The sequence below is a fragment of the Herpailurus yagouaroundi genome, unplaced genomic scaffold (assembly GCF_014898765.1).
Source record: "Herpailurus yagouaroundi ecotype Mexico unplaced genomic scaffold, PumYag 184, whole genome shotgun sequence".
NCBI classification, from domain to species: domain Eukaryota; kingdom Metazoa; phylum Chordata; class Mammalia; order Carnivora; family Felidae; genus Herpailurus; species Herpailurus yagouaroundi.
Genome location: NW_024412415.1, coordinates 239996 through 255642, shown reverse-complemented (window position 1 = coordinate 255642; position 15647 = coordinate 239996). Strand labels below are relative to the sequence as shown.

Below are 15647 nucleotides of genomic sequence, written 5' to 3'. Positions count from 1 at the left end.
AGAAGGCAGACATCTTTATTACTAGGATAAAAATATTGATGGCCCTCATTCCACAGATGTGCCTATGACTAAAACTCAAATTGGATTCATGACAAGGATACAGACAAAGGAGGTGGTCAGGATGGCGAGGATAGTGCCAATGGGAATAGACTTTTGAGCATCTTTCAGATCTCCAGATCTGTTTGATCCAGCCATGATACCTTTAGAGAAGGAAAAAAGAACAAGTTAATTTCTTAGTTCCTGGACACTTTGATATTCATACTGATACCAAAGACTGGTATCTGAGAAGCCTGTGTCTTAAGGAAAATCACTCTCTGGGTCTGATAACTTCTAAAATAGAGAACAGCCCTTCTGCTTACCTGTGACAGAAGGAAAGAAGATCCCCACCAGAAGAGTAAAAGAGGTGGTGATGTCAACAAGGACATACTCATGGTTTAAGCTGCCCAAGACATCAGAAGATTTGGCTGAGGGCTTTTCAATGATCTCTCCCTTTGGTAGGTAATTACTCCAAAGATTCTCTGTAGAGGGAAGAAAAAGGTATATAAGCAACAGAAGTATGGAAAGAAGGTAATTCATTTTCTACCTAAACAACATTCTAAATCAGTTTCCTCATTTCTAGTGTTTGAAGGTATGTTTGTTTCTACATGAGCACATGTATATATTACATAATAAAGCACAAATAAAAACCTAATGCTCTTTCTCAAATGGTTCAAATGTAATTTGACAAAAGGCTTTGGTACAGTTAAATTTACAAATGAAAATTAGTAAAAGTTAATCAGACTAAAGATGGGTGCCCCACAAAGCATATTTTCTAAAAATTAGTAATCAATGCTATTTCTAACACCTTAGTGTAAACCTGCTTACATGCAAAGAAACTGTGGACCAAACATTTAAGACAGAAGTCACTTAAGCAAAGAGCTTCAGAAATCGGGGTGAGTTAGGAAAACACACATGTGCATGTGGGGACACTGAAATAGTTCCATTCTAGCTGTCCCTGTGGGAAGAACATTGGCAACTTTACAGTAACACAGAATATTTTATTACTTTATCCCAGTTCAAAAAGCGACTGGCTTAGCTCTGCTCTCTAAAGGTGGGAAATTTTAACAGAAAACACCGCAAGGAGTCCTGAAAAAGGAGAAGTTCACTAACAGAAAAGCAGAAAGAAGCTGAATTAGGAGCTGTGTGCTGAGCTTAAGCAGGGAAGTGATACAATGGCAGTGAGGCGTCATGGACAATATAAGAGTCTAAGATTGAAAGGCCCGCTTTCCTCAGAAACAAATAAAAAACTTGTTCAAATACCTCCTAACTTACCTGTAATGACACCACTAGCCAATCCAGGAATGCCCTGGATTGAAGTGACATTATTGTGAACAAAGTATTCATCACAGGTGGCATTGAAAAACTGACTTGAGTTACAGAAGAAGCCCCATAACCTTGATGGTACTGTCATGTTGTTAATTTCCTTGGTCTTAGAGCAAATATCAATGTGTCTTGATGAAAGGGTGCGGTTACCCAGCATGCAGACCCTAAGTGAAAAGAGAGAAAAAGATGAAGCAAGGGGGAAAAAACGTTTAAGAAAAGAAGATAGGTTAGAAATAGGTTAGTAAATTAGATTAGCAAAGTTAAAACAAAACACCTCATCTCTAAGAGCTTTTACTGTCATGGATGGGAAAAGAACTAACATTTATTGACTCATTCTGTAAATGCGGATTTAAATTTTCTGCAGTTTAATCCTCACAGCCATCTCACAAAATATGCATGAGTATTTCCATGTTGTGGATGGAGGAACTGAAGTTTAGGGAGATAAAGCAGTCTACTCGAGTGGTAGTGACAGAATTCAAATACAAAAACTATCTGAAGACACAGTACTTACTCATCTTCCAAATTTTCTAGGTTATTAACCAATTGTTAGGCCTAAAAGAATCCCAGAGTCCTTTTGTTCTTCTGACAAAAAAAATTTTCCCCTATTTTTTTGGCCTAGAAAAGCCTTATGTTCCTAAAAACCCCTTTGAAAATGTTCTGCTAAAGGTCAAACTTTCTGGCTACCGTTTTGAGAAAAACAGCTTGGCTGAAATAGAAGGCACATCCCACTATGGCCTAAGAGAAAACTATTTTTGAACGTAAGCCTAGACCCAGTGGGAGTGAGGGTATTTAAGGATATTACAAATAATAACTGCTGATTTTATTTTTTTCTTTAACCCGGAGCTATAAATATGAACAAAAGAACAATACACCCACAGTTCAAGTAACTCTCAAGAGGAACAAAGCAACTTTTCAAATCTGCAAAATGACAGCATACATGTATAATGAGCCATGTACCCATTACTCAGCTTCGATAACCCAACACTGCACAGTCTGGTTTAGTGTTCCTCTAGGGAATTCTGTCTTGTTTTGCTGGAATATTTTAAAGAAAATACCACACATCGTGACCTTTTACCCACCAAAAGAGAGAAGAATCAAAGAAGAACTTAAGACAAAGTGGAATTTCTCAAGTGAAGACATCCAGTAGCCTTCAGTACTTTCGGCTTGTTGTAGCCCATAAATGAGCAGACTAAAAACTGATGATGGAATTTATCACTGACATCATTTAGCATAGTAGAAGAAATACTGCACCAGGAGTTAGGAAATCAAAGTGTTCATGTTTGTGCTCTGCCATTAACTAACTTTTGGGCAAGTCATTTAATCTCTATGGATCTGTCTTTTCATCTTGAAACAACTATTTTTCTGTAATCAGGTTTAATTAACATAGGACTGATAAGTTTGATACCTGATAATCCAGATGCTTCTTAAAGACAATCTCTGTAGCAAGATTACAAACACTCAGTGCTGGTTAGTCCCTATGCCACTAGTCAAACAGAGAACAGGTGACCTGGGAGTCACCTATCTGTACAAATCCATTGCTACTTCAAAAAATATAGTTTAATGTACTTGTACTACTTATGGTAAGGAATACAATCTCTCTAGAGAGATATATATGCAAATGTGACATGTATTCCTCTTTATTTTATAAGTAGAAAGTCTGCTATGATATTAACAGCAAAATAAAAAGGGTAATTACAAATATTTAAATAGGAGCTAAGGTTTCTTTGACTCTCTTGATATTTCATTAATAACAGGAATCCAACTTTTGAATACTTTACAAAGCTTGCCGGTAATAACTATATTATTTGTAAAGCTCTTCATGAATAGTTTAAGCAAGCACAACCATTATAAGGAGGTTTTAAAACAAAACTCAGTATCTACATCCAAATGATGGTTACAGCTGCCAGTTCTATGCCTGGGACATAAGGAAGAGGATTGACATGACATAGTTTGCGGGGAGGCTTCCTGCCTAGATGCTAACTGAGCTTATCCACAAGTGAAATCTCAGGGACACTGTGAAATTGAACTTGAAGTGGTCACATCACCAGATATTGTCAATGACTACCCAGTAATGATGGCCGGTAAGAGGCAGACACATACGGGAAGTGTGGAGGGGCAAAAGAAGACTTGATGGCTCCAGCATAGATGGCCAAGATGGACACAATGACACAGGCCAGGAAAAGTGAGGCAAACTTGTTCACATAGCGCACACCGATGAATACCACCAATACCATGAGAACCAAGAACGCGGTGCCATACACACGCATGTTATTTAGCATGGCTGCTGATTCCTTGAGTGCATCATCGCTACGAAAGATGGCAGCTCGGGGGACAATATATACCTGTTAAGTGAAAGAAGTAGAAAATGAGGTCATTTTATAGTCATCAAGTAAAAGGGCTGTTGTAATTTGCATTTATTTTCACAAAGTAAAGAAAAGCTAAGATAGAAAATGACTGGAGACTTAACCTATTCCTGCAAAAACTGGATAGCATTGATCTTTTTTTTTTTTTAAGGCTACATGTTGTTCTGAATATCTGCATTTCCCAAAGGAAACAGCAAAGAATGCATTAATAATTTATTCAAAGGGTTATGTAAAATAATTATAATGATTACCTTAGGTCCTACCTTATTATTCCTACTTACCTATCATTTTAAACAGTAAAAAAAAAAAAAATAAATAATAATAATAATCCAGTGAATAAAGAAATGAAAAACATTTATTTTGGGGGGATAAAGATATGACAAAAGATAAACTTTACTTTTTCCCTGTTAGTGTGTCTTGCCTCACGACTTCCACTTCTTGGTGAGGTGGGTAGGGTGTTAGTAAACGGGTGGAAGGGAAGCAGTAGGCAGGCAGTGGATACTTTCAACCATTCTGACTTATACTCACAACAGGAAGTCAATGACAAGTTAACAGTGAATCACTTGTTTGATTCTACAGCGGATCTCTCAGAAGTTTTGCTACCAAACAACAAAATAAATCCAAATCTCTTATCTTTTCTACACTGTAGACCACAATTAAGCCATTACTCACCAGAAAAATTTCAATGGCACCAAGGATATACATGGCTGCTGCAAATGTGGTACCAAGATAAAAGCAGAGGCCAACAGCCCCACCAAACTCTGGGCCCAGGGCCCGGGAAATCATAAAGTATGAGCCTCCAGCTAAAAGACAAAACAATGTAAGCAGGATAAAGAAAGTACACCGGTAAGAAGAATGTAAACAAAGTCATAAATAAGAAGAATAAATGCTTCAAGCTTTTGAAAACTCTCAATGTTTTGATAAAAAGTATATTTGCTAATGGGAAATAAAGGATAAAACCTTTCTAATATACTGCATAGCTAATGCTCCACACCAACTAGTTCAACTTGTCAGTATTACTTAGATAAATATCAAGGAATATTTACTACAGGCATGAGATAGCCCCATAATATATATCCTAACTAAAAGAAGATAGGAATGTGATACAAATTAAGACTTCTAGCTTAGAACATGATGAGATTTTTTTCCTTTTTATTTTAATTGAAGTATGGTTGACTTTAATAAATGGTATAGTACAACGTCATAGTGGTTTGACAATTCTGTACATTAAGCACACCATAGTAAGTGCAGTTACCATCTGTCACCATACAATGTTACTGCAATATTATTGAGTGTATTCCCTATGCTGTATTTTTCATCCCCATGACTTATTTATTTTATAACCGGAAGTTTGTAACTCTTATTCCCTCCCTCTCACTTATTTTGCTCATCCCTCTACTCTTCTTTTCATGGACAACCACTAGTTTGTTCTTTGTATTTATGAGTCTCTGTTTTTGTTTGTCTGTTTATTTATTTATTTGGATTCCACATATAAGTAAAAGCATATGGCATCTGTCTTTCTTGGACTTATTTCATTTGCATGAGTGGATCTCTAGGTTCACCTGTGTTGTTGCAAATGGCAAGATTTCATTCTTTTTGATGGATGAGTAATATTCTATTTTGTGTGTATGTGTCCACAACTTCTGTATTCATTCATCTATTGATGAACACTTAGGTTGCTTCCATATCTTGGTTATTGTAAATAATACAGCACTATACATAAGGGCACCTATATCTTTTTGATCTAGTGTTTTCATTTTCTTTGGGTAAATACCCAGAAATGAAATTACTGGATTATATGGTATTTCTACTTTCAATTTTTTGAAGAACTTCCATACTGTTTTCCAGAGTGGCTGGATCAGATTCTATTCCCACCAACAGTGAGTGAGGTTCCCCTAGTTTAGGACATAAAGAGACTTAAAGAATGTATTCTAAAGTCAAAGAGTGTGAATGCCTATGACCAACAGACTAAATAGTACTCTGTCCCTTGGAAGTTTGCACCTCTGGCTTCACAGCATAAACATACAGTAATTGTTGACAATCCCTGAAATGCAATCTTAGCCAACTGACCTGGCACCACTCCATTAGTGGCAATGGCACTCATGGAGATAGCAGTCAACATTGTCTGTAAAGGAAGTGAAAGGAGAAGACTGTTACTGTTATAAAGATGACATTTCTGTACTATCTTCCCATCTGTGGAATGCAGAGCACTGTTTGAATAATTTACATACTTTATGGACGGAGTTGGATGTCATACCTAATAGCATGGAAATATGATGTGGTTCAACTCATTGCACTAGTCAAATTACTATCATCTTGAGTATTCTGTTAAAATGGTTCTATGTCATAATCAGTAGGTTAGGGGCTAGTAGAAACCCCTGATCTCACCCTGGTCTCCTAGTTAACTTGGAAAACAGACTGGAAACTAAGGACTAGATATTACAAGAACAATATTCAGTAAGGAAAGGAACCACTGAAGACTTCTGAACTAATAAAAACTATATTTTGAAAACATTGCCTGGGAGCAACAGAGTATAGAATGGACTGCAGACAGGGAGCAGATGAAGACAGAGTGACTTGTTAATAGGCTATTACAGTTCAGTGAAAAAACAGGAATATAAAGGAAGGGTTGTAGGTAAGAGATTTCAGAGGGAGACTTGATTGACACTGGTAGCTGATTAGATGTGAGAGGTGACCAAGGAGCCAAACATGACCTTGAAGTTTTAAGACTAAGAAAACAAAAAGGGGGGGGGGTAGTACTGTTAATTTTAATTTATTAATGATAGGAACTATCTCTGCTTATCCTGCTTTGTATGTACTCAGTGAGCCTAATGCACAAGGAGGGTATAATAATGATAGTAATGAAAGAGGTCAGCAGGTAACAGAACAAAAAAATACATTTTTTATAATAATCAACTTATAATGCATAAGAGGAGTTTAAATTCAAGGAAGATCAGAATGTTCTCAGTACAGTGCGGAGAGGACCTGGAAAACACACCTGAATTTCTAGGGAAGGGAGAACAGATGAGACTTGAAAACAAAACAAATGCCCCTCACCCTAAACAACAATCCATTTTGTTTCTCCATACTATACTGGAGTAGTGCGGCATCATTTTCTATCACAACTTTGGTGCCATCAATACAAGTGGTTTGTATTCTGAATTCTTTGAAGTCAAGGACTACATCTCCTACTCCCTCCAGAAAGAAGTCTTCCTTTGTAATTTCTAGTACATCATATTATAGATCTAAGCAGTGAAGAGTGGGTCCTAAATAACTGAAAATCCTTCAGATTTTAATATCAAAATAATCTCTCATTTTGAGATCATGAGTCTTCCCCTATTAGCCTTTGTTTTATTCTCAAACAGGTCAAGTGCATATAATCTTGAGCTCTTGCAACGTTCCAGGTGATTTCTAAGAGCCAACTCAGGACTTACACAGCAGCAGCAGATAAGGACGATTGCGAAGGCCTGAAGAACGCCTGCTGTGCCCACAACCCATGTAAGGCGTAGAAACAAGATCACTCCAAAAATATTTTGTAGACAGGGGAGGTAGACACCCATGAAAGTACCCATTTGAGGGGTCTGGAAAGAAAGTTGACAAAAGAAAAATTATATAGTCATCTAGAAGCCATGCTTTTATCCCTTTACTTGTGTATAAAAACTTGCTCCCAACTACCATATTAATTATTAGGCAGAGATAATCAGAATATCCTAGAAGAGGCACATATAAAATCTCCATCTAATAAATGTCAATCACCATACTTTTTAATAGTCCTAGAACTATACATTTTTACTTTACACAGGTCTCCATATGTTTTTACATAAGTATTTGACCACAATCCCCCCCTTTTAAAATGTTCTGTAGTTTGAAGCTATCAGCTTTCCCTTTTCATCTAAACTGAATAATGACTTGATGGAATTCCTTTAGAATGTGGTATAAATCTTTCATAGTAGCTGGTAAATACAGTTGGTAAAATGAAGATCTGAGGGTCATTTAATTCCTGAACAACCAGGAAGCTACCTTGTTCCGTATTTTCATTTTGAGAAAAACTGAAATGTAGTCTTTGAAAAACCCAACCACTTCACCACAGAGAGATGGCATCAGCAGGTGGGCGTGGACACTCCTCTTCTCAAGTGCTATTTCCTCTCCCTGCAACGGTCTTCTCCCAACCAGGCTCACTGTCTCACATTGGTTAGGTCTCTGCTCAAATATCACCGTCAGAAGGGCTTTCCCTGACTAACCTCTCTCCAACAGCAACCCCTTCTGCCCTGGCTTTCTTGCTGGCCAGCTGCAGTCTCTTTAGCCTGCCTTAAAAAAAATTAATTACTGAAGTATAGTTGACACACAATGTTACACTGGTTCAGGCGTACAACATAGTGATCTGACAAGTCTCTGCCTATGATATGCCACAAGTGTAGCTACTATTTGTCCCTGCTTATATTTTTGTTAGAGCATTTATCAACATCTAATATACAGTTTAACAACTATCTCTTCATACCAGAATTCGGACTGCATGAGAGCAGGACGTTGTAGGTTCTCTTTTTGCTATGACCCCGGTGCCCAGAACAGTGCCTGGCTTAAAGCAAGCATTCAATAGTTACGGAGCACAGAGTGATGCCCTGGATAGTTCCTCCTTTCTTATATATGGGACTCTTTTTATTTATCATTGTTATCCTAAGGCCTCACCTTGGTGGGCTTCTTTTTCCCCTCAGTGATGTTCTCTGCCTCTTCATGTTCCTTCGCTCCTTGTGTCAGATTAGTATAATTGGCCATACGGTTGAGGAGAGAAGATACCTTTGGTCTTGTGTCCATTTCTTCCTATAAAGTCGTAAACATGGAAGAAATGAGTAATGAAGAACACTGGAAGCATAAGCATCAAAATGGCCCATGTATCAGAAAATTGCAAATTAAATAAGAAAATATTTCACAGATAAATATTTTAAGACAATTCATCAGTGAGGCTTTCTTTTCCTCCCAAGGTAAAATATCACTTAATCAGGGCTACATGAATCCTTATAAGATTAAGTGAAAAGCTTTAGGATTCTTTCTAATAGCTTAACTTTACAGTAAAAACAAAATCACACTGGCCCCTACAGACAGCTGTAACCTTGTAAAAAATGTTGGTAATATTATCTTTAACTACAGTGCCCCTTTCTTTAGGCTACCAACATTCTAACAAAATTTAGGGCTATTATTTATTGCAGCACATACGGATAGCTCATTAAAAAACTTTTGTGACTGAGGGGCACCTGGGTGGCTCAGTGAGTAAAGGGTCCGACTCTTGATTTCAGCTCAGGTCATAATCTCGTGGTTTGTGAGATCGAGCCCTACACTGAACCTGCTTGAGATTCTCTCTCCCTCTCTCTCTGCCCCTCCCTGTCTTGTGCACACAGCTGTGTTCTCTCTCAAAAATAAACAAACATTAAAAGAAAAAAACCTTTTGTGACTGAAGTAAATATTCACCACAGATCTTTTCTTCAAGTAAGCTGTAAGAAAATATCATTTAAAAGATAAGTATGCTGAGAGAACTAACATTCACATCACTGTCCAAAGCCAGAAACAAAGGCGGGACTAAAGTAGGTTCCTTTCAAGAACCTGCCTGCAGACGCCGTCAGAGTCCGTAGGGTCTCAGGTTAAGACCTACAAGGTCCTCTTAATCTAGCAGCCTACTTCCTACACCGATTTTTGATTTAGTAGTTCTAAGGTAAGTGATAGTCCTCCCGAACACAGATTGAAAAACTCACTATTTTACACTTTGTAGATAATGCAAATATTCACATCCTAGCTGAATTAGATAGCAAGGTCCCCCATATTGAGGAAGAATGCCAACATTCTTCCTCAATACTCAGAAATTTGATTTAATGGTACTTATTAGTGATCATTAGATTACACAAATAAATCAACTATAATGACAAGTTATCATAAGTATTATACTTTAACAATTAATTCTTAAAAGTATCCAGGCTGTACTGTTTTAAAACTAAATGGGATAGAAAACAGCGATCTTGAAATCTCTATTCCTGAAATCTCTGCCCTAGTCTTCTCCCAAATATTACCTCAAAGAGTGCCAGGTTTTTATCAAAATATTCATCTCCTTCTTCATAATTGGAATTATTGAGATAAGCATTTCGAGCTTTCTTATTATGGCCATCATCTGGAAAAAAAAAAAAAAAGTAAACCAAGTCAGTTTCTCAGTGGTATTAAAGAAGTATCAAAGAAGTATCAGCACCAAATAACTTCATGTTGCCTCTGTATTAACAGAACCCATTTTCATATTCAAACTACTTTAAGTTTATTTTTTTATTTTGAGAGACAGCGTAAGTAGAGCAGGGAAGGAGCAGGGGTGAGGGTGGGGGTGGGACAAAGGATATGAAGAGGGCTCTGTGCTGACAGCGGAGAGCCCAGTGCAGGGCTTAAACTCACAAACTGTGAGATCATGACCTAAGCCAAAGTGAGACGCTCAACTGACTGAGCCACCCAAGCACCCCTCATATTCAAACTTTAACCTGAGAGTGGGAGAACTCAATTAGCGTTGCTTGGAGAATGTGGCTCCCTCTAGAAAAGGAGCAAAAATAAATTTCTAAGAGGTCAACATAGGTCATTGCTTTTCTTAATACAAAAGGCCTCTGGACACACTATTCTTTTAGGATTCTAACCTACAGAGACCCTACACTTAAAGTCACCCAAATCTAGAATAAAATTTTTTTAAAAAGTACTTATTGAGTCCTTAGTATATAATACCTTTATACACTATTGCTGTTGAACAATGGCAGCAAAAGCCCTCTACTTACAGATGTCCAACCTTTTATAAATGATATTAGGTAAAAAAACAAAAAAAAAAAAACAAAAAAAAAATGACATTAGGTCATGTAACCAAGAATTATTTTTGTACAAACTCCTGCCACATATTTTTTTTCATCCCACAAGCATTTGGTGAACCACCTATAAAGAAAAAAAAAAAGAGAGAGAGAGAGAGATAAAGAGACTGGGTTCCCTAACACAGTAAAGTTTGTGTTGTATCCTTAGCTTTGGTTCTGTATTGTGTAAGAGTTATATAATTATAATCACCTCGTAGGAGAGAGAGAAAATAAAAAAATATATAAATGTCATTAAGAACTAAGACTTTAAATATTGATAAAATAGACACTAATATAAAATTTAAAGAAATTAATTTAAAGTCCTATAACCTTAAATGTAAGTTTGGGAAACAGTCAACAAGCTATGAAAATAACTGGATCATGTCAAAGGACAGAAAAGCCAACCTGATGGGATCCCTAATGGCTAAAAATGGGATAATATGATCACTAAAAATAAATAATGCAATGAATTGAAAAGTAAGTATGTGAAATATCCAATATATTAAAAATAAAACAACTAGTCACCTTTGCAAGTTACTAAGAACACAACATATATGAAAAACAATAAATGGAAAGAATCAAGCAATTATCTTGCCTTTCCTGTACCAACTATATTTTTAGGTGATGAAAAAGTTAAAGAAAATTTCTTCATTATAGAAACATTCTAGCTAATCAATGTGGAATTTAAAAAACAAAACAAACAAGCATAGGGAAAAAAGAGACAGACAAACCAAGAAACAGACTCTTAACTACAGAGAATTGGTGGTTACCAACAGGGGAGTTGGGTAGAGGAGGGGGATGGGTGAAAACAGACGAAGGGGATTAAGAGTATACTCATCATGGGGTGCCTCAGTGGCTCAGTCCATTAAGGGTCCAACTCTTGATCTCAGCTCAGGTCATGATCTCTGGTTTGTGAGATCAAGCCCTGCACTGGGCTCTGCGTTGACAGAGTCTTTCTCTCTCTCTCTCAAAATAAATAAACAAACTTAACAATTAAAAAAAAAAGTACACTCATCATGATGAGAACTGAGTAATGCACAGAATTGCTGAATCACTATACTGATTCACCTGAATCTAATATAACACTGTATGTTAACTGAAATTTAAATTAAAAAAATTTTTAAAGGCAGATGGATTAGGAAAAAAAACCACCAATTTTCAACCCCTAATGAAATAATAGATCTAGGCAATCATCATCAATGGTTGCTAAAACCATTAGATGAAAGGCTAAGACATAACTTTATAATGGATGGATCAGGGTGATCTGGAACTCAATGATCAATGTTAACATTGCTTGTTAAAAGTGGACGACACAAACCCCTACTGTAATACAATAAAAAGTACCCTGTGCAACCTATGATGTATTCTTACCAAAAAAATGGAAGTTGAATCTAATCAAGCTTCTTAAATCTATCAGTTCACAAAAACAAAACAAAGAAAACAAACAAAACAAAGCAGAGGAGGAACACGCTAAACATCACCACAAAGATGAGGCAATCACCAAATTCAGAATGTGAGAAATTCTACATGACAAATAATCTGACTTATTCAATAAATAAATGGCATAAACTAAGAAAGCAGAATTCATAATTTGAGACTTAAAATGACATACCAACCAAGTACAAGGTGTGAAACTTGTTAGAATCCTGACTCTAATCAAATGTAGAAAACAAAAACAAAAACAACAAAAAACCCCACCTTTGAAACAGATAAATTTAAACTTTTTTTTTTAAAGTAAATAAAATCATGTAATGTCTGGAATTTTAAGATATTCCAGGAAAAAATTAAGTGGGGATTGAAAACAGATTCTCAACATTGTTGAAACTGAGTGATGGCTTCATGGAGGTTCACTATCCTATTCTATTTACTTTTCTATATCGTTGGAAATTTCCACAATAAAAAGTTACTAAAAAAACAACAACAAAACAAAACAGGAAAATGATAGCATGGAGCCTGCTTTGGATTCTCTGTCTCCCTCTCTCTCTATTCCTTCTCTGTTGTGCATGCGATTTTTTCTCTCAAAATAAACATTAAGGAAAAAAAAAAAAAAAGAAAATGAAATTCTTTTCCTCTAATGGTTCCAGAAAATCCTAAAGAGAGAATGACACAGCTTAAAATTATCACCGGTTTTAAGTAATCCATTTATTCAGTTAATTCAGTAAGCATTTATTAGGTTTTTAAAAAAATATTTATTTTAGGAGAGAGATAGTGTGCCTGAGTGGGGAAGGGGCAGACAGAGAGGGAGAGAATCCCAAGCAGGTTTTGCACTGAGGGCATAGCCCGATGTGGGGTTCGAACTCATGAAGCCTGAGATCATGACCTGAGCCGAAATCAAGAGTTGGACGTTCAACCGACTTGTACCACCCAGGCACCCCACATTTATTAAGTTCTTATGATGTGCTGGGCACTGTTCTAGGTCCTGGTGATACAGCAATAGACAGAGCAGTTAAAGATGTTGCTTTCATTGTGTGTATATGAAGTCACAGAAGACAGTTAAAAACATATACACACACACATAAAACTGATTTATAGTGGTTGTCCATTTCCACAGTGTAAATACTCACACATGCCAATTGTAAACTACTAACGTGTTGGGGCGTCTGGGTGGCTCAGTTGGTTGAGCATCTGACTCTTGATTTCAGCTCAGGTCATGATCTCGCTGTTGTGAGAAAGCTCCATGCTGGCAGTGGAGCCAGCTTAAAATTCTCTCTCTCCCTCTCAAAAAAAAACAAACAAAACTCCCTCTTTCTCTCCCTCTGCCCATCTCTCCTGCCCGTGTGCTCTCTCATATAAAAAAAATAAACTACTAATGCGAAGTCACTGAGAATGGTTTTGGGAAGAGATGCATACAATTGGTTCTCAGGAGTTGGTATGAGTTGGCTGTAGCACACCCTTGACAAAGAATGTTCAGGAAAAGCCTGCATTTCAAGCAGAGGGAACAGTAATTTTAAAAAATCCTAAAGCAGAAACAACCTTAATGCAGTCATAAAACAGAATGAGTAACATGGCTGAAACAGAGAGAGGAAAGGAGAGAGCGACTGGAAAGATAGGATTTTAAAATTTCTATTTGGTCTTTTTTTATGATTCATTCTCATTTTCTCTCTCTGGGATTTCTCTCTCTTTTAATGTTCATTTATTTATTTTTTAGAGAGAGAGAGCGAGAGCGCGTGCCTGCACAAGCTGGTGAGGGGCAGAGGGAGAGACAGAAACAGAATGCGAAGCGGGCTCCAGGCTGTGAACTGTCAGCGCACAGCCCTACTCAGGGCTTGAACTCATGAACTGTGAGATCATGACCTGAGCCAAAATCAGACGCTTAACCGACTGAGCCACCCAGATGCCCCTCTCCCTGGATTTTTTTTGGTTTGTTTTTCCCTTATTCCATTTGTTCTCTTTCCTCTTTTGGAGTTTCCTCATTCTATTTTTTTCAGTAATTACTTTTGAAATTTTACCACATATATTACTTAAACTGTTAAGTGAGTTTAATCAATAATCTGTCATCCTCACAAACAACACACTTGAACACTTCAGTTTCAACTGTCCTCTGATTCACATAATATTACTGTTCTGTCCAATATTTCTAGTAGTTAATTTTACTACACAGTAAGACACTAAAAATATTTCAGAGACAAAACACTGACTTTGGTCAAGGTCAAGGTCACTGTTCTTCTGGGATCATTTCCCGTTTACTTGAGGTCCCTTCTTTACAATTCCTTCAGAGTTTCTCAAACTCAGCATCATGAAATTTCAAGGCCACATAAGTATTTGTTGTAGTACATCATACAGTTACATCATAGGACGTTTAAGAGCATCCCTAGCTGCTAGTCACTAGAGGCCAGTAGCATCTCCCACAATGACAATCATGAAAGTCTTCAAACATTTCCAAATGTCCCCTGGGGGACAAAATTGTCCTCAGTTGTAAACCACTAGCTTGGAGCAAGTCTTGCGGTGAGAAACGTTCTTGGCTTTTATTTAGCAACAGTTGCCTGTATTTTGTCCTAATTATTACTGAGTATCTTGCCAAGCACAACTCTAGGATAATAAAAGCTTTGCAAACACTAAGACATCATTTGCTATATGTTTCGCTATGGAGAATTCTGTCATTCTGCTGTTCTGGGGAGGATCTGTACCTCTGGTGGATCTCAAGATCTTTTCTTAAATGTTCTGTAGCATCATTAAAGATGTGTCTAGGTGTAATTTTCCTTTTGTTCTGTTCACAAACCCCTTTTACCTGTTTATAACCCGTTAATTTTATTTTTTGTATCAATAACTATTTTTTTTTTTCTACAAGTTCCATTTGTTCTCCTCTCTAAACAGTCCTTCATTTCTGGGTAATATGCTCATCTAACTGCACCTTTTACTGATGAAAACATTTGATAGTTTTGTATCCCAGACTCAGAACCACTTTATCCCTCTTAAGGGTTATGTGACTAGGAATCCCAGATCCAACATCCTACTTTCCTGCTGGTTCAAGAGTCTCACAATACTGTTGCTATAAAAATCTGGCTTCAGAACAATCCTGCCCCATCCTGCTGCCTACTGGTCCAAGCCACATCCTAAAAGCTCTGGCTCCCCTTGCTGCAGCCATGGCACCTCTTTCAGGGCCTCTGTATTCTCAAGTTTCAGGTACAACCACCTTAACTTTTAGACACTCTGGTCATGGATGTTTCTGGTCCAACTTCCATTTGCTTGTTTATTTCGAGATGGAAGAAATATCCCTGGAGACATTGCCTACATTTACAAGACCAATGATGCCTCCAAGATTATATCTTATTAGGGTCTACCTGTGGTGGTGGTAGGAGTGGGAGGGTCCTGTAGAGATCCTGGTCAATCATGAAAGATCAAGGCCTTCCAGGCAAGGAACAAAGTTCTCATCAGGAGTGGTTAACTGAAAGGCATGGATCAATTCTCAATCTCAGTTTCTTGGTGGGAAATCATGCTGTTTCAAAAGTACAGCCTTCAGAAGTCTGGGTCATTACTGTAACCTCAGGAAATCCCAAATGGAATGGAAATTCTAGAGTTTCTGAATAACAAGTTTTACTCTGCAGGAACTAAGAACCAAATGCAT

At 37.2% G+C, this 15647-nt stretch overlaps 1 protein-coding gene across 4 annotated transcripts in view; it reads right to left on the bottom strand.

The window, feature by feature from the left end:
* Positions 1-15647, bottom strand: part of SLC12A6 (solute carrier family 12 member 6) — an 86818-nt gene that overhangs the window by 16823 nt on the left and 54348 nt on the right. For all 4 annotated transcript variants that reach the window (XM_040492195.1, XM_040492193.1, XM_040492192.1 and 1 more), the window contains 9 exons: positions 9782-9879; positions 8412-8543; positions 7160-7306; positions 5796-5850; positions 4398-4528; positions 3463-3704; positions 1312-1526; positions 360-518; positions 102-200 (listed from right to left, as the gene is read on the bottom strand). In XM_040492195.1, the coding sequence (XP_040348129.1) occupies positions 102-200; positions 360-518; positions 1312-1526; positions 3463-3704; positions 4398-4528; positions 5796-5850; positions 7160-7306; positions 8412-8543; positions 9782-9879 (1278 nt within the window). The remainder of the gene's footprint in view (positions 1-101; positions 201-359; positions 519-1311; positions 1527-3462; positions 3705-4397; positions 4529-5795; positions 5851-7159; positions 7307-8411; positions 8544-9781; positions 9880-15647) is intronic.